Source organism: Electrona antarctica (assembly GCF_951216825.1).
Source record: "Electrona antarctica genome assembly, chromosome: 12".
NCBI classification, from domain to species: domain Eukaryota; kingdom Metazoa; phylum Chordata; class Actinopteri; order Myctophiformes; family Myctophidae; genus Electrona; species Electrona antarctica.
In genome coordinates this window covers 49,721,897-49,749,734 of record NC_136793.1, presented here as the reverse complement: position 1 = coordinate 49,749,734, position 27,838 = coordinate 49,721,897, and the positions used below count along the sequence as shown (strand labels likewise).

The 27,838-nt window shown below is 42.8% G+C and overlaps 2 protein-coding genes across 2 annotated transcripts in view; one reads left to right on the top strand and one right to left on the bottom strand.

Annotated features, from left to right (window-relative positions):
- npdc1b (neural proliferation, differentiation and control, 1b) overlaps nucleotides 1–13,121 on the top strand; it is a 62,009-nt gene extending 48,888 nt beyond the window's left edge. Inside the window, exons 4-9 of the mRNA XM_079517393.1 lie at nucleotides 1,619–1,798; nucleotides 4,528–4,594; nucleotides 5,622–5,706; nucleotides 7,857–7,987; nucleotides 9,841–9,940; nucleotides 12,119–13,121. Of these exons, the coding sequence (XP_079373519.1) occupies nucleotides 1,619–1,798; nucleotides 4,528–4,594; nucleotides 5,622–5,706; nucleotides 7,857–7,987; nucleotides 9,841–9,940; nucleotides 12,119–12,190 (635 nt within the window). The 3' untranslated portion in view covers nucleotides 12,191–13,121. The remainder of the gene's footprint in view (nucleotides 1–1,618; nucleotides 1,799–4,527; nucleotides 4,595–5,621; nucleotides 5,707–7,856; nucleotides 7,988–9,840; nucleotides 9,941–12,118) is intronic.
- Nucleotides 13,122–20,265: 7,144 nt separating this feature from the next.
- Nucleotides 20,266–21,168, bottom strand: LOC306933370 (alpha-(1,3)-fucosyltransferase 7; the record flags this gene model as incomplete). Its single annotated transcript, XM_079515575.1, has 1 exon — nucleotides 20,266–21,168. Exon 1 carries the CDS (start codon nucleotides 21,100–21,102, stop codon nucleotides 20,266–20,268), a length of 837 nt encoding a protein of 278 aa, XP_079371701.1. The 5' UTR covers nucleotides 21,103–21,168.
- Between the last annotated feature and the right edge of the window lie 6,670 nt (nucleotides 21,169–27,838).

The following is a 27,838-nucleotide window of genomic DNA, read 5'->3' as shown; positions in this document are numbered from 1 at the left end:
GGAGTGGTTTGCTCCCCTGGGTAATAGGATCTGACAGGAAATGTAATGTATTTTCTTTTTCATGTTTGCAGCCATTTTGACAATATGCAAGCTCAAGAAAATATGTTCCTTCTGTGCCATGAATCTTAGCCAATGGATTAATATTGCTTGTGTTTGCCAAAAAAGTCAACAATCATGGTAGAAATCATGGTAAAGCACTATTTCGGGTAGCCACCATCTTGTAAATATGCACAATAAGGGTGAGTCTCTCATGGTCAGAAACCATGAAATAGACACCAAGTTTGCATTTCTAGCTCATCTGGTTAGAGCCAAAACCTATTTTCTTGGTGCTAATATTGTGGCGGCCATATTGGATTTCATGGAAACTTGCAATACAAAAAGAAATCGTATTCATATCATTGATCAACCTGAGAAGTTTTGTGGAAATATCTCTCAGTTTAAAAAATTGCCCTATTCACCCCCCATTATAACTAATAGGGGCTAATATTGGGGGCGGCCATATTGGACTTTCGCAACAAAATTGACCGAGTTGTCCATATAGGTTGTGATCCTATGGGGTCATAGATATTATTTCTGGTGGACAACTTTGTATGTTATGACAAATGCAGGTCAACCCCCTTTGCCCCCTGGGTACTATGCACGTGCGGTAATACCCAGGACGTCCACAGACGTTTTGGGCACAAAATGTGTTAACAAGGTAACCCAACAGTGTGCATAGAACGATCTTTACGGCTCATCGCCATCACCACACAGCAATAGAGGACCGAAGTCTGACGTCAATATCGGTAGAGGGCGCTAAAAGTCCACGGGTTCATGTACTTTTTATTTGCATTCTAATCCCCATAGGGGGATTTTAGATCGCCTCAAATTTGAACTGTGTTTGAAAAATAAACATGTCATCCCGGCCGTTTCACTCATATGGATATGAAGAATCAACTGACTGAGAGAAAACGCTAATGTTACTGCTACTGAATTAGTTTGATTTTCGCGGTCGTAAACGATAGAGACACCTCCGCTTGTTTATTTTTGGACCACAATGCTTGTATGAGACGATTTCAAGAGGACCCCGTGGTATTCTCCATAGAGAAATTACTTCCGTGAACCGGGGGACGAGCGAGTGACGTCGGGACTTCGGCGCTCTATATCGCAAACTAAGGCTTGATGTTTCAATTAAATCAACTTACCTCTAACACGATAGTGAGACACAGCCTTGACGCGAAGATAATTGAGAACCACGATGAATGAATGTATTAATCCATTGAGACCTGGAACGCATCCATGTCACGTTAGCGTTAGCGTTTTAAACATTATGTTATAATTTAGCTATTGAAAAATAGCAGATCTACAAGCTCATAGCGCGCCACCGAGTGGCGCGCTATGAACTTGTAGGTCTGCTATTTTTTTTAAATCGTTAAAATGTGCCTCAAATCTTTCCGAAAATTGTCATGATTTAGAAAACTTTTTTTTTTTTAAATTTCGACGTCAGGCCTGAATGGGTTAAATGAAATGATACATGTCTGCTTCTTCCTTGTAGAACCCTGACCCAGTCTTCAGTAATGCATACAATTTATACCAGGAGGCACCACTGACTCTGTTACCTTCTTGTGTCCCATCTTAGCTCCACCTCCTGAACCCAAAAAGGAGGAGGCTATAGCACCAACAGGCCCCGCCCAAAGATCAACCACACAGAGTCCCCCGCCTAACTCCACCACCCCAGCCTCCACCACAAACCTCACAGCGGTCCGCCTCAGCAACCCAAAGACCCTTCCCCACCCTGCCAACGATTACGTCTTCGTTGGTAAGTGTCTTCCATGCAGTATAATAGCCCTATGTATCTGAAACTCACATTATCTAAACTCACTGTGTGTGTGTGTGTGTGTGTGTGTGTGTGTGTGTGTGTGTGTGTGTGTGTGTGTGTGTGTGTGTGTGTGTGTGTGTGTGTGTGTGTGTGTGTGTGTGTGTGTGTGTGTGTGTGTGTGTGTGTGTGTGGGTGTGTGGAGAGACGAGAGAGATTGATAAAGAGCGTGGGAGACGAGCTGCGCTCTGATCGAGACGGATATCTCATTCTCAAAGGTTATTTTTTAAATTAATTAGACACAAATGGTCCGGATGTTCGCTCGAAAATTCCTGCCGAAGTTCGAGTCCTAAAAAAAGGGCTAGGGTACAGTGTGTGTGTGTGGTGTGTGTGTCAGTCAAATGGTGCATTTATATAGCGCTTTACATAGATTGTGCATTACTTTCATACACCAATGGCGGAGGAAACCATGCAAGGCAGTAGGCACCAACCTGCTCATCGGGAGCAATTAGAGGTTCAGAGTCTTGCTCAAGGACACTTGGACACTAAGGCCCTTTCCCAATTCCCCCCTTCACCATGGCCCTTAGCCCTTCCCCTTGCTGATGCGCGTTCACGTGAGGAGGAAGGGTTTTCTCAATTCTCTTTGGAGCGAGGGTTAGGGGCAAGGGCGAGGGTTAGGATCCCCTTCAAACGAAGGGACTTCGCGACCAGACTTAAAACGGAGTGACTTCACAGAGGGCGCAAGGCGGACGAGGTAAGACGCCTTTTTCGTCCTTTATTATGGAAGAATATGATAATAACCAATATTATTTGAATGTGTTAACAATCTGCATCGCCAAAAATATCGCAATCTCTAGCAAAGGTTAACGTTACCTCACTTGAACTAACGATATGCTACGGCGTTGCATTCATACAACGTTACGGTAACGTTACCCATTAATTTCGCATCGGCGCTTTATTATTTTTTATTTACCGCCGGTGCCCCGGTGGAACAACTCGGATGCAAACTACTAGCTTAACTAGCAGGCATCAGTCCGACCCCCAGACCACGATATGTCAACATTCTGCAGTTTTGGAGCTCTTAAAAGCCGTGAAATAGCCTACTGTACCTACATAACACTGCCGCTGCATAACGTTGGCTACTCGCTGCAGTGATAGCTGGTAGGGTTTTATCATGACCACTGTTATGATAATCCCCACAAGTTGCAAAAGTTACATAACTAATTAGCAATGGGGTTGTTTTTTTCCCCCCCAGGCAAACCAGCTTTGGAACAGACTGCAAGCTGCTGTACAGCCTGTACATTGGATGGAGATGAATCACGATTGTCCTAAATGTTGTTGAATTTGAAACATTATCATTCATATTATTATTAGCATACCACGACTTCCATGATAGAAAATGACTCTGTTCTTAATGATATTAAAAACAATGAACACAGTGACCACAGCCCCTTCTTTCTATACTGTAAATTGTTTTTCCTTTTTCTAACCCTGTAGGCTATATGATATATAACTGTACCCATTCTATACAAACTGTTAATACAATAATCAATGAATCAGGTAACTGTTGAGCAGTGTGTCAGAATGAGCTATATCTAGCTGAATTACATTCTGGTGGGCTACCAAGATGAGACAAAATTACAATATATTTATTTCATCATAACCACAGCCATAAATATTTACGTTCCATCTCTTCTCCCAAAATAGCCGATCTACAGCTTATAGCAGTGGTTTCCAAAGTGGGTTATGGGGACCCCCAGGGGTCCTTGAGAGACTTCCAGGGGGTCCCCAGCTAAATGATAGTTTGGAACCAAATGGACCCATAAGGGTCCATTTGTACACTCTTAATTAACATTGATTTTACAATATAAATTGGGGATCCCAGAGACAGAAATGCCATCAAATGGGGGTCCATGGACTAATGCATGTCACACTGGTGGTCCGTGACACTGCTAGATTCGTAAAAATATATGGGGTGCCTGGCATATCTCTTCAAATGGGGGTCTGCGGGCTAATTCGTGTCAATTTGGGGGTCCTTGACATGAAAACGTTTGGGGACCACTGTCCTATAGTGAGCTTGCAGATCAGCTATTTTCTGAGAACAGGTTGTATATCAATATATCAATATCTACAAGGGACGTTCAATATTTAGGGACGTTCCAATTCCTAGGGTGATGATTTATCCCCCTACCCCTTGACACTCATTATGAAGGGACAAGGGGAAGGGGCAAGGGATAAGGGGTAGGGCCAAGGGCTGAGGGGTAGGGTTAAAAAAGGAATTGGGGAAAGGGCCTAACTCTGTTTTAGTCGATGAAATCAACTCTGCCACACACAGGCCGGTGGCTGTGGGCTAAACCTGTGACCTTCTGATTGTTACGGCCTCTCAACCCACTAAGCTCCATACCCTGTGTATATAATTTCTTAGCTAACTCCAAATTACTCATGGTCTGTGAGGACAGAGTGTTCTACTTTCAATTAGTCCTGCCACACTCTATATACTGATCATGAAGGGATTCATTGTTCTAAGACCTTACTATAAACCATTCCTTGCTAGAACGGTGTAAGCTCTTTCTACCGTTTCCCATCGCAGTCTCCAGGGAAACTCTTCTTGGTGCACTGCTTTTTATCTTTGAGCACTCCGTTTTTAAAACCAGGAATCATGTCGTCTTTTGACGCTGTCAAATGTGCACTGCATTTCCTTCCTTTGACTCTCGGTTTGTATGTGTTTTCAGTCATGAGCGGCGTGTTCGTCGCAGCGGCCTGTCTGGCTTTCACCATCACTGGAGTCTGTTGGGTCAGGTAAGTGCTTTTAGTCAATAATGCTCTTAACCCATTCTGGGCGGGAACCCCTTTTGGTGATGGCATTATGTTATGCTTTAGCTATTGAAAAATAGCAGATCTACAAGCTCATAGCGCGCCACCGAGTGGCGCGCTACGAGCTTGTAGGTCTGCTATTTTTGAAAAATCGAAGAACGACTGACATAGAAACATAGCTTTTTCAGAAAACTGTCAGGAGGTAGAAGACAATTTTAGAATCTGATCTCAGGTCAAAATGGGTTAATGTTCCCTGTAGCTGTCAGATGAGTGACGGTGAGTGATTGTGACGCGGTTGAAAGCGTACAAAGACTTGGAGATAATACAGTAGCGCTGGATTCTCTCCAATTCTTTGTATTCTTTAACCCATTTGGGCCTGACATCGAAATTAAAAAAAAATCTTTTTAAAATGTCATTTCTTCCTGAAAAACCTCATGTTTCTATATCAGTGGTTCTCAATATTTCATGTCAAGGACCCCTAGAATTATCTGTATTTTGGCCGCCGACCCCCATCTGAAAATATGTTGTTCCAGGGACTCCCCCGGAAGCAAAGATTTAACGTTCCCTCTGAAAGAATATATATTCAAAGATTTGCGCCACATTTTCACGATTTTTGAAAAATAGCAGACCTACTTTTCAACAGCTATTTTTCAACAGCTAAAGCATAACATAATGCTTTAAAACACCAAAAGGGGTTCCCGCCCAAAATGGGTTAAACTGCTTCTCACTCACCACCATGACACACATTCACATTGATTGATTGATTGATTGAAATATGTATTAACAGTTTGCAGAATTACAGTACATTTCAAGCACAAACTCAATACAAAGACTGTTAACTGTGAGTGGGCGACCCAATTAAGCATTACACTTGTTTACAAGAGGGTCCACATTGTTCATCTGACAGCTATACCGAGAACATTGGCAGCCTTGGCTGTTTTTATTTCGAGATTGATAGGAAATGGATTTAAGTGCTGCCTTCCTTAAGTTCCTTTCCTCTTCTGCGTTTCAGATTGCAGAAGGGTGTTCGTTTGGCTCAGAAGGTGGATTACCCTGCATACGGACTGATGGCTGCCCATTCCTACGACAACAATGTGGTACGTGTACGATTACACCGTGATTTTTAACCCATTTTGGGGCGGGAACCCCTTTTGTTGTTTTAAACATTGTGTTGTAATTTAGCTATTGAAAAATAGCAGACCTACAAGCTCATAGCGCGCCACCGAGTGGCGCGCTACGAGCATGTAGGTCTGCTATTTTTGAAAAATCGTGAAAATGCGGCACAAATCTTTGAATATATATTCTTTCAGAGGGAACGTCAAATTTTTGCTTCTGGGGGGGTCCCTGCCTGGAACAACATATTTAAAGATGGGGGTCGGCGGCCAATTACATATATTTTTGGGGATCCTTGACATGAAACGTTTTGCACACAACTGACATAGAAACATAGGGTTTTTCACAGAACCGTCAGGATTTAGAAGACATTTGTAGAATCGATGGTAGGTCCAAATGGGTTAAAATGGATGGCTTTGGCAAAGTTTAACAACCACACCAGTGCATCGCTTCTCCCCCTACCCCATTTTATTTATTTTTTTAAATACCTTTGTGAACCACATTATTGTAGGTTGTTGTTGTTGAAGCATCTATCTTAACGGTTTTCGACAGTTTTTAGCACTCTTTTAGAATTAATTAATTAGAATAAATAAATAATCTAAAGCTAAAAACTAAAAAGTCATGAACAAAGAAAGAATGGAAGCACTGCTAAGGTTGCAGACTGTACCAGGTGTATGCTCATGATTGTTACTTAAAATTACCCGTTTCTTACTTTCTTCCCTTAGACGGAGGATAAAAAGCAGATCACCTCTGTAGTTTTGTAAATAAATACCTTTTATTTGACATTGCTGAGAAATAAGTTAAAAGACAACCTACATGTTGTGATGTACTACACATTTCTATTGCAACATTGCTCCAATATTTCTGCCATTTATGGAGATGTTGCCAGTTCGCCGTGGTATAAGCGAGATGAAGCATTTGTGAGCAATGCATAAAAAAAAATCACACCCGTGTGAACTGAGTGGTGTAAGGTCTTATATAGACTGATCAGCTGTTGTCTGACGTAATGTCTGACGTAATGAAATCACACCCGTGTGAACTGGGTGACCATAGCAACCATGCTCATTTTTTTGGTACGGACAGACACGTAAACTAACAAAGCCAGTTGTAGGAGTGGTTTACACCACTCAAAAAACGTATATAAGTGGTAACTGCTCATTATACAACGGGTCGTTTTGAGGAAGCAATCTGATTGGTTGAAACAGCCTTCTAGCCGTCTTCAAACCAGCATCATGGAACACCTAATTAGAACAAAGAATTCAGCCGTGTTGTCACATTTGTGGCCGTGGTGGCTTAATCTGACATTCAAAAATGATGATTTATTTTTGGCGACTATCTTAGTTTTAAGGGTAACTGTTGTATAATCGCAATATTACACGTTGTGTGCGTTACTGTCATTAATGGCACTTCTGCACTTCTGCGAGCCGAAAGCACACTCTCTTGTGCGATATTGCTTAACACATTCTGTACATAGGACGTCTGGATACGTCATAGGGAATCGAACCGAGGGGTACATACGACGTCTGTAGACGTCCTAGCGCATCCTCAATGATACCGGGCGAGAAAGGAATATTCTGAATTTTTTCCTTTTTTTATTTTTCAGTTCGCCTTTCGGCTACCGTATGCTACGCTCTGCACTCATGTTAGCTTACCGCTGATTTAGCTGTTAGCGCGGCAGAAATAATGACTCGTCTCTCCTAATCCAGGGCGCTCTCCGTGGTTTCGAACGGATCGAGTCATTAAAGACCTTTGAGGCTTTTCTCATGCCCGCACGGAGTGACATACAGTTGGAGGCCATCGATATTGTCCTTTTCTTTTTGCTGATGTTTGCGTGATCTGCGCAAAAGGACAGTTAACCCATTTTGGGCGGGAACCCCTTTTGGTGTTTTAAACATTATGTTATAATTTAGCTATTGAAAAATAGCAGATCTACAAGCTCATAGCGCGCCACCGAGTGGCGCGCTACGAGCTTGTAGGTCTGCTATTTTTGAAAAATCGTGAAAATATTTTTTTCAGAAAACTGGAGGATTTAGAAGGATTTTTAAAAATTTTGAGGTCAGGCCTAAATGGGTCAAATGATAAGGGACAATATCGGTGGCACCCAACTGTATTTGTATCATGTGACGTGCCACAGCCTGGAGATAAGAAGCTGGCCCACAGCGCTCAGGTGTACCACTACGAACACCCTGGGGATAAGAAGCTGGCCCACAGCGCTCAGATGTACCACTACCAACACCAGAAACAACAGATGCTGTCCCTGGAGAAGTGAGTAGAGCCAAAGATGGTCTATTTATGAATATGGGCGAACTTCATTGGAGCGAAATGGTACACAAAGCCTACAAATGGTCTCCTAAATATAGTAGGCGTGGTTTGCTTCTCCCCGACCTCCCATATTATTAGCATTATATGGCAAATGCCATTTCCCAAATCAGCCCCCATCAACCAAGAGTCTAAGACAGTTATGGAAAATCCTTTATCCTCGTGTTGCGCTTCTGTTTTTGCCGACGTTTGTATACGGTCCCTACGTTGTCCTTCAAGTCCAGACGGCCCCCAGCCCCTCCCACCCCTCAATGGTGCGAAATCGGGTAGGAAAAACGGGGACACGTGTGTGTGTGTGTGTGTGTGTGTGTGTGTGTGTGTGTGTGTGTGTGTGTGTGTGTGTGTGTGTGTGTGTGTGTGTGTGTGTGTGTGTGTGTGTGTGTGTGTGTGTGTGTGTGTGTGTGTGTGTGTGTGTGTGTGTGTGTGTGTGTGTGTGTGTGTGTGTGTGTGTGTGTGTGTGTGTGTGTGTGTGTGTGTGCGCGCGCGTGTGTGCGTGTGCGCGTGCGCACGCGAGAATACTGTGCTGTCTCTGCTGCCATAGCCTGGGGTCCACCTATGCTTTCTATGGCAGTGGTTCCCAAAGTGGGGTCCGGGGACCCCCAGGGGTACCTGAGGGAGTTCCAGGGGGGACCCAGCTAAATGATAGTTTGGAACCAAATGGACCATTATGGGTCTGTAACTCAGAGAGTGTACAAATGGACCTTAACGGGTCCATTTGTACACTCTCAGAGTTAAAATAACATTGATTTTACAATATAAATTGAGGTCCCAGAGATAGAAATGCCATTAAATGGGGGTCCGTAGAATAATCCATGTCAAACTGGGGCGTCCTTGAAATTCAACGGGTTGAGAATCACTGCTATAGAGCCGTACAAATCTTCTCTTATGGGGGTCCCTGGCATATCTTTTCAAATGGGGGTCCGCAGGCTAATTAGTGTCAATTTGGGGGTCCTTGACATGAAAAGGTTTGGGAAGCACTGTTCTATGGCATAGGCAGCTCCCGGCAGGATCCGCCGGGAGAATCTAGACGCAGCTGCGCGACATGAGACTAATTAATTAGAGCGACAGAGAGAGAGAGAGAGGAGTATGTGTACGGGTGTGCGTGTGTGCGTCAATTTAACAAAGGTGCAGACGATCAGAAATCCGCAGAGAGTGATCGACGTTTGCGCTACTCTATGCCGAATTGAAGGGGACTCGGTCCCAGACTTTTCTTTTTCTCCCTGGAAATAAAAACGTCTGGGTTTCCGAGGCTACTGCTGCCATATATAGGCGGAGCCGCCGCTACTTGTGCCCATGGAGTGCTGAGTGACATGCGTGTTGTATCATGAGGACATACATACAGCATCCATGAGTTTGTGAATGTAAGCTTTACTTGCACCTGATATAGTTGTGTCCCCTCTAGGGCATTAAGCAACTAGTCGACTAGTTTACTAGTCGACTAGTAAATCCACTAGTCGACCTTGTTGGTACTAGTTGATAAGAAAAAAAAAGTTTATATTTTTTATTTTTTTCCCGATTTGGTAGGCCTCAAGATCAGGTAGATTATAGTTATAGTCACCATGTACACAGTTTTTCAATGTACACATATTTATTTACCAAAAAAAAAAAAAAAAAACGTTGTTTTTTTAATTTATTTAATTTTTTACATAATAGGTAGTTAAACAACTAGTCGACTAGTAAACTAGGCAACTAGTCAACTAGTAAAAATGACTAGAAGTGAATGCCCTACCCTCTATGCTTTCCCTGCGTGTGTGGAGTAGAAACAAATTGTTAAACTGTGTGCGTGTCTCCTTCTCCAGACAAAGAGATGAGCCAAAGGTTTCGGACTCGGGGGCTACATCAGACGAGGAGAATGAGGATGGAGATTTCACCGTGTACGAGTGCCCTGGACTTGCCCCCGTGAGTAACTAACTAACTGTTGCACTTTGTATTAAACCCATTTTGGGCGGGAACCCCTTTTGGTGTTTTATAGTTATAGTGTTATACTTTAGCTATTGAAAAATAGCAGATCTACACTTGAACTTGTAGGTCTGCTATTTTAGAAAAATCGTGAAAATGTGCCTCAAATCTTTGAATATATATATTCTTTCAGAGTTTCAGTTTTTAACTCAAATCTTTGCTTCTGGGGCGACATATTTTCAGATGGGGGGGGGGGGGGGCATATTACATATCATTTGTGGGGTCCTTGACATGAAATATTGAGAACCACTGATATAGAAACATGAGGTTTTTCAGAAAAAAATAGTATCCGTATCCTTAGTTTAGTCACCAGGAATGTCTTAGTGCTAGTCTAGTCGACTAAATCTACAGTTGATTTAGTCGACTAAAATGTATTTTGGCGGGCCTCGTCGTAATGACTGAAAATAGCCGATCTACAAGCTCACAACGTGTCACGCTGTGACGCGTTGTGAGCTTGTAGATCGTCAATTTTCAGCATGCAACCAAGTGTAAAATGACTTCTAGTGGATCTCTTGTCCACTAGTTCCTTCCTAAAATTGTAGTCGAGTTTATTTGTTGACGAAATCGTCAATATATTTAGTCTTAGTTTTGTCATCATAGCTTAGTTTTCATTTTGTTTTCGTCAGTGAAAAAAGGTAGTCGACAGACATTTTTCGTCTTAGTTTTAGTTGACGAAATCAACACTGCTAATGTGACCTGGCCTTGTCCGTCAGTGCCATCCTTTCATTTTGTACGTCCATGGCAAAAATGGATAAGATGGGGTCTTTTGTAATGTCACCAATAAGGTACTACATACATACAGTCAGTGGCGTGCACAGATAGACACTAGGGGGTGCTAGAGCACCCCCTGCCCTTTTGGCAATGTGCCCTTTTGAAAAAAAAAAAAAACTTTTTATTTTATTTTTATTTAAAAAAAATAGCAGACCTACAAGCTCGTAGCGCGCCACTCGGTGGCGCGCTATGAGCTTGTAGATCTGCTATTTTTCAATAGCTAAAGCATAACATAATGCTAACACCAAAAGGGGTTCCCGCCCAAAATGGATTAAGGCAACCGGCCGGTTCCACGCGCTGCACAAGGTGCCCTTTTTTAACTTGAGCACCTGCCCCTCTAAATGTCTGTGCACGCCACTGCATACAGTACAAGCGCGTTTGTTACTGCCCCTACAAAAAAGCATTTAGTATAATTGTTAACCACACTAACTCTCGCTTCCCTATTCTGGGGGGGTAAACATAATAACGTTGCAACACGTTACCACCCCTTATTCCTAAACTAAACGTATATGCCATGTTGTACTAGTTTGAAAAACATTTTAAAATAGTTCAACTAGCCTCATCTGCATCGACACATTGTGAGCTTTTGTAGATTGGCTATTTGAACTATTTTTAAAGTTGTTGTTTTTTTTTCAAAATGGTAAAAAAAAAAGGCAAATACGTTTAGGGATAAGGGGCAAGGCAAGATTGGTATAGAGTGGTTAATTAAATGATTTAGAATTGTAGTTCCCATTTAATGCCTATTGTAATGAACCTTCCTTTAAATTATTTTATTGAATTCTTTTTTTTTTTGTCTGTTTTTGCATAGTTTTTTTTTTTTTAACCCATTTTGGGCGGGAACCCCTTTTGGTGTTTTAACCCATTCAGGCCTGACGTCGAAATTTAAAAAAAGAAGTTTTCTAAATCATGACAATTTTCGGAAAGATTTGAGGCACATTTTAACGATTTTTCAAAAATAGCAGACCTACAAGTTCATAGCGCGCCACTCGGTGGCGCGCTATGAGCTTGTAGATCTGCTATTTTTCAATAGCTAAATTATAACATAATGTTTAAAACACCAAAAGGGGTTCCCGCCCAAAATGGGTTAATGGTTAATGTGGTTAAACGCTAACGTGACATGGATGCGTTCCAGGTCTCAATGGGTTAAAGCATTATGTTATAATTTAGCTACTGAAAAATAGCAGATCTACAAGCTCGTAGCGCGCCACCGAGTGGCGCGCTACGAGCTTGTAGGTCTGCTATTTTTGAAAAAATCGTGAAAATATTTATTTCAGAAAACCCAGAGGATTTAGAAGATTTTTTTTTAAAATTTTGAGGTCACTCAACTCCTTCATGTCTTCTTTGCAGACGGGGGAAATGGAGGTGAAGAACCCGTTGTTCGACGACTCTACCCTTTACCATCAGAGGTTCCATAAGTAACGTTCTGAAACTCACGACACGACACACAATCCCACCACATGCACGTCGCGCGCACACACACACGCACGCACGCATACACACATTATACACACATTATACGCCCTACCCAAATGAGCTGTCCTCATACTCATTTATATACCTATGTACTCGCGCACACACCAACAACAACAACAACATCAGTGCAGTGTGCGCCAGGACGGGATGTCATGTAAATGCTGGATTGGGAGGAGCAGAAGGCAGAAAATAGGACTATTGGCTACTGGCCTTTTATTTCTCTTCTCTCGGGACAGTACTCAACTCTGGGACCCAAACACCTCCCCTTCGCACAGTGACACAGACAGGATGTCATTCCCTTTGTGCCCGGCGATACAGTCTTCTTTCTTTTCTTTTTTATATACCGGTGTATATATATTTTTAAACCTTGTATTTATTTTCTTTTTCGTTTGCTGACCCCCCCCCCCCTCCCCCCTCTAACCATTTTTCAACGTGGCATCCCTACTTTGGACATTTAGACCATTTTCAAGTCAGAAAAGTGTTTCAAAAATAGCAGATCTACAAGCTTGTATATTGGCTATTTTTGTTGCTCGTCGTATAATAACAGTGTTCATGTCAACGGAACTTGAGGTCAGGAATACCCTTTTGTCTGACGGAATGTTTGTTATTGACTGTTGCATCCTCTGTTGATACAGGGTATGTGCTATGACTCATCTAGCCCTGGTCCAGTGCGTTAGTTAGCGAGTTCTCTCCCAAACGCCCTGCCAGGAACACCTCTACTTCACACCAACAACAAAGTTCCACTGCCGCTCGAGGGGTCCGACTTCAGTCAAAAAAAATAAACTAAACTACATTGCTACTTAACCCATTCTCGGGGCGGGGGACCCCTTTTGGTGTTTTAAAGCATTATGTTATACTTTAGCCATTGAAAAATAGCAGATCTACAAGCTCATAGCGCGGCACCGAGTGCCGCGCTATGAGCTTGTAGGTCTGCTATTTTTGAAAAATCGTGAAAATGTGGTGCACATCTTTGAATATATATTCTTTCAGAGCCAACGTTTTTAACTCAAATCTTTGCTTCGGGGGGGGGGGGGGGGGGGGGGGGGTCCATGGAACTACATATTTTCAGATGGGGGTCGGCGGCCGATTACATATAAATCCTTGACATGAAATAGTATGAGAACCACTGATATAGAAACAGAGGTTTTTCAGAAAACTGTCAGGATTTAGAAGACATTTTGTAGAATCGGTCTCGGTCGAAATGGGTTAAATTACCCATTGACCAGATCTGTACGAGGGCGCTGAAAATAATAATATTGAACGACACAAAACGGTAAGTTTCGGTAAGTAGCAAAGTCGTTTAGTTTATTTTTTACTAAAGTCGGACCCCTCGGAACGGCAGTGGAACTTGTTGTCGGTGTGAAGCAGAGGCGTTCCCGGCAGGGCCTTTAATAGTAGAGAACTCGCTGACGCGCTGGACCAGGGCTATGACTCATCCTGTGGGGCGTGGGGTGGGTGCGTGCGTACAAAATGGAGGGTAAACGGGTATAGTGCAATTTCTTTAGATGCCAATGAAACCAGAGTCAAGTGTCTCCATCAAGTCACCGATGGCTGCTTCTCTCTAATGACTTGATTCACATTGACCGGAGGAAATATAAAATGTCTCACTATACCAAGGTTTAAGTTTAGTACTTTTTAAGAACGGATGTGTTTTTATTCATCTATTTCATGGACACGACAACACACACACACACACACACACACACGCAATGGGCGTGGTCTGTAAACACTGTTAATGTAGCCATCGTAATCTCAGTCTAGTTCCTCTATGCATGAAATGAATTGATGACGCTGTGTTATGACAACTGGAAGTCGATATGCATTTACCACACTTACAAGTTTCTTGTGCAAACTTGCTTATGATATTTATATACGTATATAATATATATATATATATATATATATAGATTAATTTAACTTGAATGATTTCAAAGGAATTTGAAAAATATTTGACCTAATATAAACTCTGAAACAGAGAGATCTCCTCATGTACATAGATCTGACCAACATGGCTTGTCCCCATGGTCTGTGATCTTCTGTATATAGCTGCTAAAACGTGCGCAGGAAAGAAAATGGTACCCGTCACTTAAACCAATGTGTCCGACTGTGTCCACACGTTCCTCTAGATTCCCGAGTGCCGTGTCAGATATTGAACCTTTTTTATTTCTTTATTTTTGCTTCCCCGTGTTGACTATTCCGTGGGTTCCTCCCTGCAGTACCTTCCTACCTTACTAAAAACATATATTTTAGGGGTGTAAAAAAAAATCGATTCGAATTCCCGTTATGAACGATTCAAAATCGATTCATAATTTCCAAAAATCGATTTTTATTTTTTTATTTTTTTAGAATTTTTTTTTCTGGTTACAGTTACACGAGTTTTCACTACATGGTGTTTGTGATATGAAATGTAAGCTTACTCTAATCACAGTAAACATCATGTCTTCAGTCATTTTCAAGTTACTGTAGTCACTTCAGTTGGCTGGAGTAGATTGTGATGAAATCCTATGTATTGAATCGAGAATCATTTTGAAATTTGAATAGAGAATCGTTTTGAATCTGGAAAAAAAATGCTTTTGAATTTAAATTCGATTTTGAATCGAATCGTGACCCCAAGAATCGGAATCGAATCGTGGGACACCCAAAGATTCACAGCCCTAATATATTTTCTCCAAAAAAAAAAAGAAGAAGTAATCATGCCAATCATTGCACAGAGAACTCTGGAACAAATCTTGTCGAATCACAATACAATGGCTGCAAATTCGATTTAGTATAAGTATCCCCACTATAATTTGACATATGTGTCATTGTAAAGAATGCTCTTCAGGTATATGGAGCCTTTCCACAACGAACCTGACTTTGTTGACGGCACCATTACCCAGCCACTTTGATCCTGTAACACAGGGGTTCTCAACCCGTGGGTCGCGACCCCTCGGGGGGTCGCCAAATTATTTGAGGGGGTCCCCAAATTATTTTCAAAAAAAAAAGGGGGGGGGTTTTTATTTTATTTTCACGATTTTTCAAAAATAGCAGACCTACAAGCTCGTAGCGCGCCACTCGGTGGAACGCTATGAGCTTGTAGATCTGCTATTTTTAAATAGCTAAATTATAACAATGCTTAAAACACCAAAAGGGGTTCCCGCCCAAAATGGTTTAAGGTTATTGTAGCAGTCAATTTATATTGGGGGTCGGAAGGGGGCGGGGCGGGGGTCCCGAGACGTTGCCAAAGCATTTTCGGGGGTCCCCGGCCAAAAACGTTGAGAACCCCTGCTGTAACATGCGCAGCAAACTCCACAGTGTAATTTTATCATTTTGTTATTCAGAGAGTGTATTATTATTGTATTTGTACACTCTTGGAGTTAAATTAGCACTGAGGATTTGACTGTGTACTACTGAATGACGATCAAATTAAAAAATCTCCAAAGCTTATTCTAAAGATGTATTCTAAAAATGTAGGTCTGTAAAAAACCATGGGGGATTTGGAAATGCATTCAGAAATGTGTTCGGAAGCCTTTCTTTTAAAAGTGTCCTACAACTGTCGTCTCTCAGGAAAGCTGCTGCCTGCGTTGTAGCTCCTCCATCCGACCTATTCCTACTGCTTTTCAACTTCTCGGCTCTCCCACACTTCTGTACATGACCTGTAAAAGAGATGGATACTCGAGTGTGATGACTTCAAAAGAAACAATATCTTTATATATCTACAGTAGACACTGGGGAGTGTATTGCCATGTCAGGTGATCTTAAAGGACCACTTCACCACTTTTCAACATCTCTTCATATAATTGGTCCTCACTAATGTTCATGATAAAACACCACCATTCTTGTCCTACTCAGTCTGTGTCTCATAGGAGGGCTTTGGGCAGTTCGGACACGCGTCCACCAGTGACATCATCATTAGGCAGATCTTTTTTTAAACAAGATTTGTTTTAAAATATATTTAGATTTTTATTATCGTGAGAACGATGGCTTCAACTTTTGCATTGCAACCAATTATAGGAAGAGAAGTTGAAAAGTGGTGAAGTGGTCCTTTAAACTGTGTTTTAAAAGACTTCCGTCGAGCTCGTTGAACAACACGGATGGAGGACGATGACCATTTAACGGGAGTCTAATCCACTCGCTTAATTGGTGTAGATGTATTGTTGAGTGAATGGGGAAATTGTTTAAAATTTTCACATTTTCATCTCATTTTAATTTATTCAGTGTTTTATTCATATATTTTCCAATGTTGATATTAAAAAAGAAAAATAACTGTTAGGATTGAGCTGCTTGTCTTCGTTTGGTTTTGACAATTTTTTCCTCCTAATGAACGTGTCGTCCTGTTGATTCATGCTCTCTTGTTATTACGGAGCCTCTCTAGAGACTGTTTTTTCCAGGCTGAAATATTTGAACACGTTAAGTTATATATTCACTGGGAGACGAGTACTCTTCTTTTTACCACCAACATTATTGTTCAGCATGCATTGGGATGGAGAAGGAAATTAAAGAAATAAACATTTATATTCGTGGGAGTGACTTCGGTGTGGTCTGCTGTGTGATCTGTGGGAGGAAAGGAATACGTTTTGGATTAAAAGTTATAACCCATTCTGGACGGGAACTCCTTTTTGGTGTTTTAAGCCTTATGTTATACTTTGGCTATTGAAAAATATCAGATCTACAAGCTCTCGGTGCCGCGCTACGAGATTGTTATTTTTGAAAAATCGTGAAAATGTGGCGCAAACGTGCAATTTTTTTTTGAATATATATTCTTTCAGAGCGAACATTTTTAAGTCAAATGTTTGCTTCTTGGAGGTCCCTGGAACAACATATTTTCAGATGGGGGGGTCGGCGGCCAAATACAGATAATTCTGGGGGTCCTTGACATGAAAAAGGTTGAGCACCACTGACATGGAAACATAGGTTTTTCAGAAAACTTTGGTCCGACCCACTATATTAGAGGTATATGAATTTTAACTTTAGTGCTGCTATCAGATGTTTACAACTGACACTACAAGGTTACCCATAGCTTTCAAACTATTTACAGATATATCTGTAATCAGGCGTTGACACTAAATGGCTTCCCTCCTGCCCCTGGCAGGTCAAATAAAACTTTTGGGCAGGTAGAGGTTTGCTTTCTATTCAGGTTGCCCGACCAGGCAAGTGCTCGATTTGAGAGTGGACGCAACCATCTATAAACGCAACACGAGATACGCCTGAACGTGGCCAGAGCGCTCTGTCTTCTGTTCTGTGGGATGTAAAATAAGTTGTTTACCTAATATGTGCTGTTTTCCCATAGTCAGTAGTCCCATTCGTAGCTACAGTATGTAGGAATTTGGCATAAAACAAATAGGTATTATTGCACAGCCCCGGAAAGTAAAAAAGTGTTACATTGAACCGGTAATTCAAATTTTACCTATCATTTTATAATGGACGATTTACTTTGGGCAAGTGGGCATGACCTTTGAGCAAGTGGAACATGGGCATTGGGCAAGTGCCTCGGAAGGTCAACACCTGTGTAATAACAATCGATGACCAGTAGATGTTACCATTGTTTCAGCTGTGTTTTAGCGGCCATTTGGCTTGGTTTAGTTTGGTTTATTTAGGTTTCCTCCTTGTTACAAACGGCTACGCCAAACAATATACAAACATAGAATACACGAAAGCAAAATACTAGTAAATGTAACAGAAAAGAATCCAAAAATAAAATAGAATGAAGCAAATAAACACTGTTAATGAGTGAACAAAATAAAAAAAATAATGGTAAAGGTAACGGGGGGAAAAATGAATGTTGAAATAAAGCAATTATGCACTAGTATTGACTGCGTTAGTGAACATTAAAGTACCTCCCTTTCATATAGAGACAGAGAATAGGCCTGACCCTAATTATAGAGACATACTTGATTTGGTATTTACACCAAACAAAATGTCAAGTTATTCACAATGGTTGTGAAATAAACCATTATCACGATTTATCACAATTATGCCTATTTTTTTAAGTGCATTTTTACCTTTAATATCTGCGATATCTAAGGGTATATAAGGGGTGATATAAGGGTAAAGAGTTCCGAAATAGCATTGCCCTGTTGGGCACTGTGAATCCGTCCATCAAACATGCCATGCCAGTCACGGCCTGGGTGGCTAGTGTAACGGCCCGGGTTAGGGTTAGGCCCGGGCACAGCGTGTCGTTGTGGGTTCGACTCCCGATCAGTGTTGTTTTCGTCGACTAAAACAAAGACGAAAAATGTCCGTCGACTACCTTTTTTCACTGACGGAAACTAAATGGAAACTAAATTAAAACTAAGCTATGATGACTAAAACTAAGACTATAAATATACTGACAATTTCGTCAACAAATAAAAACTAGACTAAAATGTTAGGAAGGGACTAGTGGACAAGAGATCCAGTATAAGTCATTTTACACTTGGTCGCATGCTGAAAATAGCCGATCTACAAGTTCACAATGTGTCGCAGCGTGATGCGTTGTGAGCTTGTAGATTTTCAGCAAGTGTAAAATCAGTCATTACGACAGCATCAAGGCCCACCAAAACACATTTTAGTCGACTAAATCAACTGTAGATTTAGTCGACTAAAATTACATGACATTTAGTCAACTAAAACTAGACTAACCCTAAGGCACTCCAGGTGACTAAAATGTGACTAAAACTATATGAAAACTATTCAAAAGATTATGACTAAAACTAAAATCAAATGTAGTGCTCCCGATCCTGACGACCTTTGCTGCACGTCATTCCCCATCTCTCTCTCTAAAAAAAAAAGCCCCCAAAAATATCTTGCCAAATACATATCATTTTTTTAATGACATTTTCTATTTGTTTCACAAATTGTTACAAAACGTGTGTTCATCCAGTCATTTCCAGCATTAAGAAGTGTAAGTTGAAAATCTATTTGATCTGATAAACATTTTGGAAACTGGCCAATTTTGGTTCTCGCTGTGTTTAGGTCCCTACTCGTCCTGTATTCCTCTGGAGAAACACACACACACACACACACACACACACACACACACACACACACACACACACACACATCTATAGGAATATTGTTCAATTTTGAAGAGTTGAGTTGGGTGTGTCATCGGCGTCGCATACTGTCCAATCAGATGAGGGCAAAGTGCACAAATGCCTTGAGAAGAGTTCCGAATCGCTGGCCAATGGGAGCGGAGAATAGAGAGTTATTGCACGATTTAAACGTTTTTAAACTATTTAAGCGCTGGAGTGCAATAACATATATCCTCAGCCTGCTGGCCTATAGTGAACCACACTAATATTGAGCAGAAACAGGGAGAGAGAAACAGGGAGTGACACGCAGCAACTGCAAGGGTCGCCTGGATCAGGAATCAAACCCGCAACTCTGTCTGTCAGGCTGCATCAGACCCTATATGTGGTATGCACCTTAACCCATTTAGGCCTGACGTCAACATTTAAAAAAATGTCTTCTAAATGCTGACAGTTTTCTGAAATACCTATGTTTCTTTATCAGTGGTGCTCAATATTTCATGTCATCATGGACCCCAAAAAATGTGGCCGCCGACCACCATGTGAAAATATGTTGTTCCAGGGACCTCCCAGAAGCAAAGATATGAGTTACAAACGTTCGCTCTGAAAGAATATATATATTCAATGATTTGCGCCACATTTTCACGCTTTTCCAAAAATAGCGCGGCACTCGGTGAGCTTGTAGATCTGCTATTTTTCAATAGCTAAAGTGTAACATAATGCTTGAAACACCAAAAGGGGTTCCCGCCCAGAATGGGTATAGGGCAACATTACCACCAAATTTCCTTTGTTGAGTAATTTTCATAGTCATTATATAGTTCATAGTCACAGGACTCAGTAATTACAATATCATGCCACCACACATGCATGTGAGCAGGGTATATAGACAGGACAGGAGTGATTACAATAGCTTGCCACACATGCATTGTGGGCAGGCTTGTTATCTCAGATTTATATCAAATTCAGCTTTGCAAATGCTCATACAATCAATATGTTTCAGTGATCCTAACATACCAAAAGACAAATTGTTTCCTAGCTATTAACCCATTTGTCCAGGTCATAGTACACCTTGTGAGTTGCTAATCTATTGTAGTTTACACAGATTTGGCACAGTCTTTCTCTCCAGTCAGTATAGGTCTTGATGCTGTGAGTACGGTGCCATTTGAAATACACCTCATAGGCCTTCCTATCTGAAGAGAGGTTCTCGATATAAGCAGCCAGCTCTGCGGTGCTGTTAAAATCATCCACATGGATGAAGGAGCCAGGAGGTGCCAGGGCCTCATACGTAGGCCTGTTGGGGCCAAGAACCACCGGCACCACTCCAGCTTGGAAGGCATTTCTCCATAACTTCTCACTAATATAGTCGGTGCTTCTAGAGTTCTCCAATGCCAGGTAGAAATGACAGCGTGCAATCGTAGGCAGCAGGTTTTTGTCTGACAGGGGTCTCTTGTTCCAGCGCCCATACACCTCGATGGGGACATGTTTCTTTAGACTTTGATAAACACCCGTCCGCACCTGTTTGGATCTGTTCATGCTGACCACCCAGCTCACAAGGCAAGACCGGTTTTGAGGGGCCACAACGGGCGTGTAGCCACCCCATGGAATTGTCTTTCCGTAAGGTATGAATATGTCGGCATCGCGGCGGTAGCTCATGGTCCAGTTGAAGAGGCCATTGTAACGGGCGAGGTTTCCATTGTGGATGGGTGGTTCCAATGACAGCCACACCCAATGCTGGGAGGCCGTGCGATGGAGGCGGAGAGGCAGGGATGAGCGCCCTGTCCTCAGCTCGTGATGGTGGAAGACCACCACATCGGCTGTGGAGATGACGGAGGAGTTGTCACTCAGGAAACAGTTGCTGATGTTGTACATGTCCCTGCACGTGTCTCCCGCGAGGCTGTAGGAGCGACCAAACGGCCAGTGCCACAGAAGAACGGTGAGGTTCTTTCGAAGGGCATCTGGACGACGCCGATGCCTCATGTGACGGTTTTGGTCCCGCAAGTTGCGGTGGAGCAGATATGAGGAGAAAAGGAAGAGGAGAATGATGAGGATGGGTAAGGATGTAGTTGTAGAGGTAGGCATTGATGCTCAGGTATATATTCCAGGCAGTCCAGAAGCACACTGCACATAGTATAGCAAATATGCGACTCCTGCAAGAAAGATGCTTAGGTTAGAGGGGTCAGATATACCCTTTTGCATTTTTATCAAAACGGAACATATTCCCCATTCACTGGGGAATGTCTCCATCTTAAGTATTATTCCTGTAGTCTCAAATATTTTAATTTAAAGGACCACTTCATCACTTTTCAACCTTCATCTTTATTCTATAATAGGTCCTCACTGATAATCATGATAAAATGGCACAATTCTTTTCTACTCTGTCTGTGTCTCATAGGAGGGCAGTGGGCAGTTCAGAAACCCGTCAACCAGTGGCATCATCGAAGGGGAATCCAAGCTAATAGAAACTGCAGGCTTTCTAGTCCTGAAAAGTTGCAATGCGACTGGAATGGAAGCCATCGTTCTCACGATAATAAAAATCTAAATATTTTTGTAAAAAAAAAGGTCTTGTGGTGGGCAGGTTTCATCGAGCCATTTTTGGTGCGCTCCCCCAAGAGAGATTGAGTGCACTTCTAGATAATTTGCCCGCCTTCCCACCAGATTTTGAAAGAAACCTGGGAATGTTGTTGTAACTTCATGTGTCTGGGTGCGTCCCAATATGTCTACAGATTATCTGTTTGGTTATTATGAGCTGCCTGTAACCAAAAACAACTGCATGCCATCAGGTGGTGAAAGTGAACTATCTAGAAATATTGGATTTCTTAGTTGAAGCAGTGACAACAAAAAAAGGAAACACAATGTTGAGAAGACCTACAGGCTACATCTATACCTATATCTCCCTGTCAGAAATTATAACTTATAACGTAACTATTGTATATAGTTTCTAGCTGAGGAACAAATGCCACTTCCTTTTAAAGGTCTGAAGTTACCACAATCCATATTTCATAATTAATTTAATTATTTAAAAAAAACATATTTTATTTTATTTTATTAAATGGCTAGAGTGGGTGTGTTGTCTCTTATCTAAGTAGGAACATCATAAGCCTAAACTTAGTTTAAGCTTAAGTTGGCACCAGCACTATCTATTTTATTAGTGTCCCTTTATACAATCAGAAGTGCACTGCTGCACTTTGATTGTAGGCTATTTGATTTTATTCAGATATTCAGAAATATTCATTTAAGGGGTTCTTGACATGAACATGTTTGAGAACCACTTTAAGTTTCCCCGGTCTATGAAAGGTGCTGTAAATCAAGTTCCCTTGCCTTGCCTTACTGTGGCAGTTACAATAGGTGGGTAAAAGATTCTGCGCATGATGTTACATTTTCATGCACCTTATATGCATAGCCTACTGACTATCGTACTATAAATATCTACTATTTGTGATACTGTACAATGTGTAAATATTTGCATCTACTCAAAACAATGCTCTCACAAGTCAAACTAAACGGTAAATTGGGTGTAGTTGTGTTTATAATTTCACACCTTACCTTGGTGGGATATGATATGCCCGATGCTCCTACAGTGTGAAGTACAAGTGAAGGTCCTTTATTTAAGGCAGCAGCAGTTGTTTGCGGTACATGTTCAAGGTCTAACAGCCCCACCCCACACTTACGGTAATTCTCATTTCTAACCACTACTTGCATACCCACCCATGTATACCAAGCAGTGCACTGTTACCAGCACAGTAGGACCTGTATTTATTTGTTTTGGTCATGATTATATTGTTGTACATTGTTTTGGTATTGATGTTGTTGTTTTCTTGTCTATAAATATGACATTATTCCACTTAAAGACCTGCATGGTTTCTTTGGGCACAGAAGGGTCGGTTTGTAGATTTTTCAACCACAAGTTAGCCTTCCTTCCTGTTTTTTTGGGGGGGTTTTTCTGCATGGCATAACCACATGATAACGGTTTTGTATAGCTCCATACTGTAGCTGCCTGCCACCCAATACTGATGCCATGAGCGAACTGCTGATTTCAAACCTCGGCTTTTTGGTTCAATGCCAGTAAAACATGAGATAATAATTAGAAGCTACAGTATGTAGATCCAAGAGTCTGCAACAATGGTAAATAATACATTCAAGGGAAATTGCAAGTGTGGTTGCTAAGTAAAGTATGATGATGATGATGTATTGACCCACATGACCTCCCAAGGGGCAGAATAATAAAACTCACATTTTTTGGGGTTGCTCTATAAATAAAGTTGGGCAATTGCCAATAGGGCATGCAAACCTCGCACCTTTGGTATGCAAATTCGGTGGGCGCGCCATTTTGATTGTGATGAGTCACTGCTATACCTGGCCAACGGATAGGCATACAGTGGTGGAAAAAGTACTCAATTGTTTTACTTAACAATTAGTACCAATACTGCAATTTAGAACTACTCCGTTACAAGTAAAAGTACGGAATTGAAAATGTACTTGAGTAAAAGTACAAAAGTATCAGCATCAAAATGTACTTAAAGTACTAAAAGTAAAATTATTCGTATTGCAGAATGTCCCATTTCACAAGTTCAATGTGTACAAAGTCTATTGAAAATAGCAGATCTACAAGCTCACAATGTGAGCTTGTAGATTGGCTATTTTCAAATGGCCAAAATGTATAGGGTTGAAGTGGTTAATTTATGTTTTTTTTTTTTTTTTTTTGCGGCTTACGCCTTTTATTGGTTTTTTGAAGGGACAGACAGTAGGCTGACAGGAAACGGGAGAGAGATGGGGGAAGACATGCAGTAAAGGCCGTGTCGGGCTCGGGAGTCGAACCCGCGGCACACTGCGACTGGATTACCAGTCGGGTGCCCAGACGGTTACGCCACCGCCTGGGCAATTTATGTTTTCTAATCAAAATTAAAATCACCAAAGTAACTAGTAACTAAAGTTTTCAAATAATTGTAGTGAAGTAAAAGTAAAAAATGTGGCTCTGACTATAGACTGGTTGGTTGCCCTGTTAGGCAACCACACTAACATGGACCTCTACACAGGAAGGGCTGAAAGCAGGCTGTTCTTCCTTCTTTCTCTTTCAATACCTATCGCATCCATAGATAGTTATGATCACAGAGTAGTACCAGGTGTCTTCTTCTATAGTTGTAGGGTGTGTGTGTGTGTGTGTGTTGTGTCACAGGGTCTCTCCGTGGTTCTTTTCTCTGCACAGTAAAATGCGTATAACTCCAAAGAGTGTATACAAATGTTGCAAGAGAGAGAGAGAGAGAGAGAGAGAGAGAGAGAGAGAGAGAGGTGGGAATAGAAACAAGACACAGCGATGCAAAACAACAGTTCTCTGAGGTCGATTCTACAAATGCCTTCTCACACTTCTTCAAAAATAGCAGATGTACAAGCTCGCTGCGTGGCACGAAGTGACCTACTGTTACTGTAAGTGACGTTGTGAACCAATAGGGAGCCCATGTCTTTTTCCAGCGCTAGTTTGATCCGCCCCTCTATGCCAATAAAAGGGAGCCTTCTTTCAGGCTACACACAGAGAAATATCAATCACACATTCACGTAAATGGTGCATTCATGTAGCACCTTTATTTAAGGGCTTTACAATGTGTGCTACTGTACATTCACACATCACCAGCAGAGGACACCATGCAAGGCACCAAATTGCCCATGTGGAGAAGTTAGCATGTCTTGCTCAAGGACACTTCAACACATACAGTGGGAGCTGGACTGGGGATCAAACTCTACCTCCTGGGCCAATTCCACCCACTCAATGGCAGTTCATTCCCACGATTATACCAGACACATTGTATCAGGGAGTAACTCTATTCATTCTTCAAGGTCTCTTGAATGGAGAACCAAAGATGTATTGCTGTCGGGTGGAAACCTTGTAGGCCTATGTCCAAAACCGTTGACGTTATTATCATTTTATATTTGGTGCAAATTTGCCCTTAGAGTTTACTACATTTTTTTGGGGACATGCACATTTCCAGATGGGAAGATCTGATGAATACCTATTCGGTATTCTGATATCTGCATGTAGAAAAGTATTTACACGACACTGGTTGCTTCCCGAGGCCCCCACCATAAAATAATGGATAGATATAGTAAATGATATGTATAATATGGAACAGATCACTTTCTCTCTCAGACTGCAGAAGGAGAAATTTATAAAGTTTTGGTCAAATTGGGTGGAATATATTATTCCCTTGCGACCAGATTTTGTAGCGGCATGGATTGAATGATTCTCTGACTCATGTCTCTTTTTTGTTTTTATTTATTTTTGAAGAAGAAGAAAAATAAACACTATTTGAAAAATGGTTGTATAATATGATTGTGGATGAAATACATTTCATTAAGTTTTTTGAATAAAGTGTTTCTTATGCCAACCAGACATAAAGCTGAAAGCTGCTGTACAACAAGAAATCATTGGACAGATAATATCCTTCACACAGAAAATAACCTCAAGTCTGCAATGTTTTTGTCTGTCTGTCTATGTTTGCAGGCAGGTGTGCAGCCAGTCGGTTGACCATGGTGGGATCTGTGGTGTATGCTCTGTTGAATGGTTTGTTCCTTCCTTGGGGGGCATTGATCTGGGCATGTGAAAATGTCGCCAAATTCCTCTCCATCCTCATGTTCAACGGCCCATCTCTGACGGTCAGGAAGAAGGAGGTGTCTGATGGCCCTGCTTGTCATCTATTTGGTGTTCACTCTTGGGCTTTGTTATACGGTCATGCACTGGGACCTCACCACACGCTGCACGTCGATAGTTCTGACACTTTCGGGTGCTTTTTGCCTGGCCCATGCCCACAACATTATCATGGATGTCCTCGTCAGAGAGTCATCGCCATTCCCCCCACGTCAGGAGATGTGGCGTTGAGATGGCTGCTTTATCTTTAAAATGGGGTTTGAGAGCATTCTACTTTGGCTGGCCTGGATTCCCATGTACTACAACCACCTTGTACACTACGACCAGGTCGACGGTAACCCCCAGTGATCCCGCCGTAGCAGCCCTGATGCTCAATGCGTGGGCAGCAGCTGTTCGAGTCCCCATTGTTGGGAGTCGTCAACCCATATCCGAGTCGTTGGAGCGTGAACCACCTAGGCTCCGCGCTGGCCGTGAACCACCTACGCGCCGCGGAGTCCATGCTGGCCGTGAACCACCTACGCTCCGCGGAGTCCATGCTGGCTGTGAACCACCTACGCGCCGCGGAGTCCATGCTGGCCGTGAACCACCTAGGCTCCGCTCAGTCCATGCTGGCCGTGAACCACCTACGCGCCGCGGAGTCCATGCTGGCCGTGAACCACCTAGGCTCCGCTCAGTCCATGCTGGCCGTGAACCACCTACGCGCCGCGGAGTCCATGCTGGCCGTGAACCACCTAGGCTCCGCTCAGTCCATGCTGGCCGTGAACCACCTACGCTCCGCGGAGTCCATGCTGGCCGTGAACCACCTAGGCTCCGCTCAGTCCATGCTGGCCGTGAACCACCTAGGCTCCGCTCAGTCCATGCTGGCCGTGAACCACCTACGCTCCGCGGAGTCCATGCTGGCCGTGAACCACCTACGCTCCGCGGAGTCCATGCTGGCCGTGAACCACCTACGCGCCGCGGAGTCCATGCTGGCCGTGAACCACCTACGCTCCGCGGAGTCCATGCTGGCCGTGAACCACCTAGGCTCCGCTCAGTCCATGCTGGCCGTGAACCACCTACGCTCCGCGGAGTCCATGCTGGCCGTGAACCACCTACGCTCCGCGGAGTCCATGCTGGCTGTGATCCACCTACGCTCCGCGGAGTCCATGCTGGCCGTGAACCACCTACGCGCCGCGGAGTCCATGCTGGCCGTGAACCACCTACGCTCCGCGGAGTCCATGCTGGCCGTGATCCACCTACGCGCCGCGGAGTCCATGCTGGCCGTGAACCACCTACGCTCCGCGGAGTCCATGCTGGCCGTGAACCACCTAGGCTCCGCTCAGTCCATGCTGGCCGTGAACCACCTAGGCTCCGCTCAGTCCATGCTGGCCGTGAACCACCTACGCTCCGCGGAGTCCATGCTGGCCGTGAACCACCTACGCTCCGCGGAGTCCATGCTGGCTGTGATCCACCTACGCTCCGCGGAGTCCATGCTGGCCGTGAACCACCTACGCGCCGCGGAGTCCATGCTGGCCGTGAACCACCTACGCTCCGCGGAGTCCATGCTGGCCGTGATCCACCTACGCTCCGCGGAGTCCATGCTGGCCATGAACCACCTACGCGCCGCGGAGTCTTCTTTTTGCTTCTATGTATGTTTTTATGCTCTGTGATGTGAAGCACTTTCGTTCGACCTCGGTCGTTGGAAATGTGCAATACAAATAAAGTTTGATTTGAAAGTTTGATGTCCCTACACTTCATGACCACTTCATGTGAGAGTAGGAACAAAGATTGCAAAAAAACGTACGTAATGTAAGATCGTACGTTCCAGGCTGTGCAGCTGGCAGGGCTGGACTAGCCACAGGTCGTACCGGGCATATTCCCGATGGGCCACGACCGTAGGCAGGCCAATAGGCGGCAGGCCATTCTGCCAGTGCCATCATGATAATTTCACTGTACCTGTATCAGTGAGTGAAAAAAAAAACCCTCTTC